Source organism: Bison bison, unplaced genomic scaffold (genome assembly GCF_000754665.1).
Source record: "Bison bison bison isolate TAMUID 2011002044 unplaced genomic scaffold, Bison_UMD1.0 scf7180017862979, whole genome shotgun sequence".
NCBI lineage: Eukaryota > Metazoa > Chordata > Mammalia > Artiodactyla > Bovidae > Bison > Bison bison.
In genome coordinates this window covers 1,941,519-1,945,709 of record NW_011493551.1, presented here as the reverse complement: position 1 = coordinate 1,945,709, position 4,191 = coordinate 1,941,519, and the positions used below count along the sequence as shown (strand labels likewise).

General features: G+C 52.4%; 1 protein-coding gene across 1 annotated transcript in view; it reads left to right on the top strand.

The window, feature by feature from the left end:
- Nucleotides 1-210: 210 nt before the first annotated feature.
- The window catches only part of SLIT1 (slit homolog 1 (Drosophila)), a 179,008-nt gene continuing 175,027 nt past the window's right edge, over nt 211-4,191 (top strand). The window contains exon 1 of the mRNA XM_010833109.1: nt 211-273. Coding sequence (XP_010831411.1) covers nt 211-273 — 63 coding nt within the window. The remainder of the gene's footprint in view (nt 274-4,191) is intronic.

Here is a 4,191-nt window from a genome sequence, read left to right as displayed (position 1 = left end):
CTCCTTCAAACTTGAGTATACCAACGGGGTTAGAGATTAAAGCTAAAATATCCTGGGTTCTGCCTCCACAACCTTCCAGGGACTCCTGCTTCCTCAGTCCCAGTGAGGGTGACGGGGTCAGGAGGAGAGTCTGGGATGGTGTATTGATGCTGAGTTCTACCCAGGTGTGGAGAGTTCTACCCATCTAGTGCAGCAAGATGCAGCCTCGTCATGGCTCACCTCTGCAACTCCTTTGTGAGGTTCAGCTACTTCTCTTCTCTGGGCCGCCAACTGGTCAGTGCTGTTTGGATCTGATCACTTATGAATCCCTTTCCAGCTCTGATATCTTATGATCGAGCTACTCTGACCAGTGTCACAAGGCTCCTGCCCCTCCCCTCCCCTTCCACTCCCCCGTGACTATCTTTCTCTTTGATGTGTCTCACCCTGGCTAAAAGCGTGTGGAAACTGGAGAGGAGGGAGGCAGGCAGGCCTCAGACCCTTTGTTCCTGCCAGGCCCCCTTCCTTCAATGACTCCCCAGAGTTTTCAGGGCCAAGTTCAAACTCATTAACTCAGCACACTCGGCCTTGATTCTTAGATCACTGTCTCTGGAACCACCTGCGTCAGAATTGCACTTCTTCATGCTCCAGTTTACTAACAGTGAAAGTTCTGATTAAAGTCTTGGGTGGGTCCTAGGGGTAGGCATTTGTGATAAGCATCCCTGGGCCTGGGAATTTAAAAAAAATGTTTAGGTGGTAATAGAGGATGATGTCATACTACACAGGTAAACAAATCCAAACAGTGGAAAACGACAACAATATGTGCTCAAGTTGCCCCTGCCAACACTGAGTCCCCTCCCTGGAGGCCACCGTCACTGGTTCAAGGGACATTCCAAGCATACATTCATATAAGCATGTCTTGGGCACAGGGACAGGCCATGAGATTCTGAAAGCCCAGACCTCTGCCAGTACTCCCCACCTGAACCCTCTGGCAGGTACCAGCCTAATGGAACTTACCACAGCTCAGCCACTGAGGATGCTGCTGCTCTCTGTGTGCCTTACCTCATGCAGTTCTCTTTGGGCAGAAAGTCTTCCTTCCTCTTCTGCTGTTCACCAATGTAGCTCAGCTCATAAAGAATCTGCCTGCAAGGCAGGAGATCCTTTTTTGATTCCTGGGTCAGGAAGTTCCTCTGCAGAAGGGATAGGCTACCCACTCCAGTATTCTTGGGCTTCCCTGGTGGCTCAGGTGGTAAAGAATCTGCCTGCAATGTGGGAGACCTGGGTTCGATCCCTGGGTTGGGAAGATCCCCTGGAGATGGAAATGACAACCCGCTCCAATATGCTTGCCTAGAGAATCCCGTGGACAGAGGAGCCTGGTGGGCTACAGTCCACGGGGTTGCAAAGAGTTGGACACGACTGAGGGACTAAGCATAGTACAACAATTCTTAAGATCCACATATATATAGTTAATGCCTATTTATCCTTCAAGATTCGGCTCAATTGCCTCCTCTTCGAGGAAGTCTTCCAGCCTTACCCCAGGTCCCACACTCTAGCTTCTCTGCAATTCCACATTCCCTGAGTATGCCACCTATCACGCTGAGTGGGTTTTTCCTTCTATTTTCTTTCTATTCTCCTCCCTGAGGGCCAGGGCTATTCGTATTCCTTGTTGAATTGCTGACTTCCAGTACAATGCATGTAGTACACACGTAGTCAATAAATGGTGTCTAATCAATGCCTAAGTAGCAGGCTTTCCGTCTCATTCTTGCCTTTTGCATTTGGAAATCCAAACCACAGTGAGCCTCCTCCAGGCTCCCCGCCTTCTTGTGCTTCAGAGGGGCTGGTGGTGCAGAAAGCCAGAAGACGGCACTTCCTTCTGGAGTTACAGGCAGGAGGTGGCCCTCAAGTCCAGAGCACGTGAGGCTGAGGGATGCCCAGGAGGCTCACACCGCTGGATTACGAAGACCCAGCCCCAAGCATCCCCTGGGGGCTTGCCCTGCTGGTGGCCAGTGGACAGAGAGGGGCTTGGAGGAGCCTTCCTGGCAGGAGCAATGTGACAGGCCTGCCTCCTCCCCAGCCGTGCAGAGGGAGCAGGTGGCCCGACTGTAGGGAGGGGGTAGGGAGATCCAACAGAGGGAGGAGCATGGGAGAGGAAGCTGAAAAAGCAAACGGGTGGGGCAGAGGGTGTGCGGCTGGCCAGGCGGTTGTTTAACGAGTAAATGTGCTGGGAACATTAATGAGCTGCGTTCATTCATGGTGAGCTGCTTCCAGAATCGGGGAGCCAGCCAGGTTCTGGGGTGGAGGAACTGGGGATGGGAGCCAAGTTGGGGAGCTGCCTTGCCACTGGGGCAGGGCCTCCCATGATGGACTGGCAGGGGGAGTCTTTGTCCTGGGTCTGAGGGGCCCTCTTTCCTTCTCCCCTTTAAAGGAAAGACCAGGCCTTGCCAGGCAGTGACAATTTGGCTTACGGCCTGCTTGGGATTCACTGTCCAGGCTGGTCTGAAAGCTTCTAAGGCTGTGGCTGACTCTCAGGAGCCACTGGCAGGGCTAATGCTGCAGCCTCCTGCCTGCTCCCACCCCTCTGCCTGCTTCTCCCCCTTGCCACTCTGAAGCCCCCAGGGCATGTTGCCCGTTAATCAACACTCTCATTCTCCCCACATGGGTCCTGGCTTCTGAGGAGCCTTCTGAAGTCAGGGGCCCAGGGAGGCACCGCTGGAGCAGAAGGTTGGAGACTAGACGTCTGTGAAAGGCCTACTAAGTGCCAGGTGCTGGGTTAAGTGCCAAAGCGAGGAAATGAGGAAGCTGCAAGGGGGCAGGGGAAGAGGGAGGGTGCCTCTGTCCCAGGATGGGTGTCAGAGAAGGAGCCACATGTGTAAACAGAGATCCAGCTGAGGGGATAAAACGGAGGAATGAGAATTTCTCTCTGCCTGAGGCAGTGGGGGAGGTCTGAGGAGAGGAAAGGGGCTGAGGGCCTGTGGAGAAGGAGAAGGAATTTGTGAAGGAGAAGGGAGAAAAGGCCCTTGCAGATAGCAAGCTCTGGCCTGACTTGTGGGAAGGTTCTCTAAGATCATACCACACAGGGACCCTCGAGAAAGAAGGCTTTCCTGGTGGCTCAGAAGGTAAAGAATCTACTTGTAATGCAGGAGACCCAGGTTCAATCCCTGGATTGGGACGATCCCCTGGAGAAAGTAATGGCAACCCACTCCAGTATTCTTGCCTGGAGAATTCCATGGACAGAGGAGCCTGGCGGGCTACAGCTCGTGGGGTCACGAAGAGTTGGACACAACTGAGCAACTAACACTTTCACTACTTTCTCTAAGATCACACCACACAGGGACCCGGAGAAAATTCCTTCCCCCTGAACTGTCACCGAATTGGTGCTCCAGGACCCATGGCCCAAGTTAGAGGTCACGGGCAGGACTGTGTGAAAACTCAAAAGAACTGTCAACAGCCCATAAAATCGGTCACAGTAGCTGTGACACACTGGTCCCAGTTCTGTCTATGACAGTAGAGATACTGGACATTTCTCATCAAGATAGAAAAGAAAAAGAAAACCCTTGAGCCTTGGTACACAGTGAGTGATGCGGTTTAATCTTGTGGAGTCTATCAATACACTCTGATAAACTGTATCCTGCTGTACCTACCCCTGGCACCTCTTGGATCAGTCACCTTTTCTTTCTCTCAAGCAGAGACGTGGGTAGCCAACTCCAATGAAGGGAGGTGATTCTTGACCTGCTTCTCAGCTGCTGCTTCTTCTTGGGCTCCAGGCAACCTTGAATCAGGGCCCCCAGCTCACAGACAAACAACTTCTGGGTTTTCTAGGGAGTACCAACAGCTCTCCTTGATTTGGGGGAGGTCCTTATCTTTTCTGAGTTGAGGTGAATTCTCTCTCCACTTGGATTTCCTGTTCATCCTGGGTCCACACTGGTCTTAACAGCGATCCTTCCGTGACGGGATCATTTTCATCTGTCTTTACAATGGAGGAACCTGGTGTGAACCCACTATGATATTTGCAGGATTTCCAACCCCTATTGATATTCTGGGAAGCCAGCATTGCCTAGTGGGCAGAAATAACATCTCCCAGTGGCAGTGGCAGTGGCAGTGGCACTGTCCAAATCAGGGTCACTCTCGTTCTGGGGGGAGTTAACTTCTGCACTCCCCTTGGAGAAGTGGGGTTGCTGCCATCTTATCAGAGAATGTGTTGAGGGAGGGGAGGAA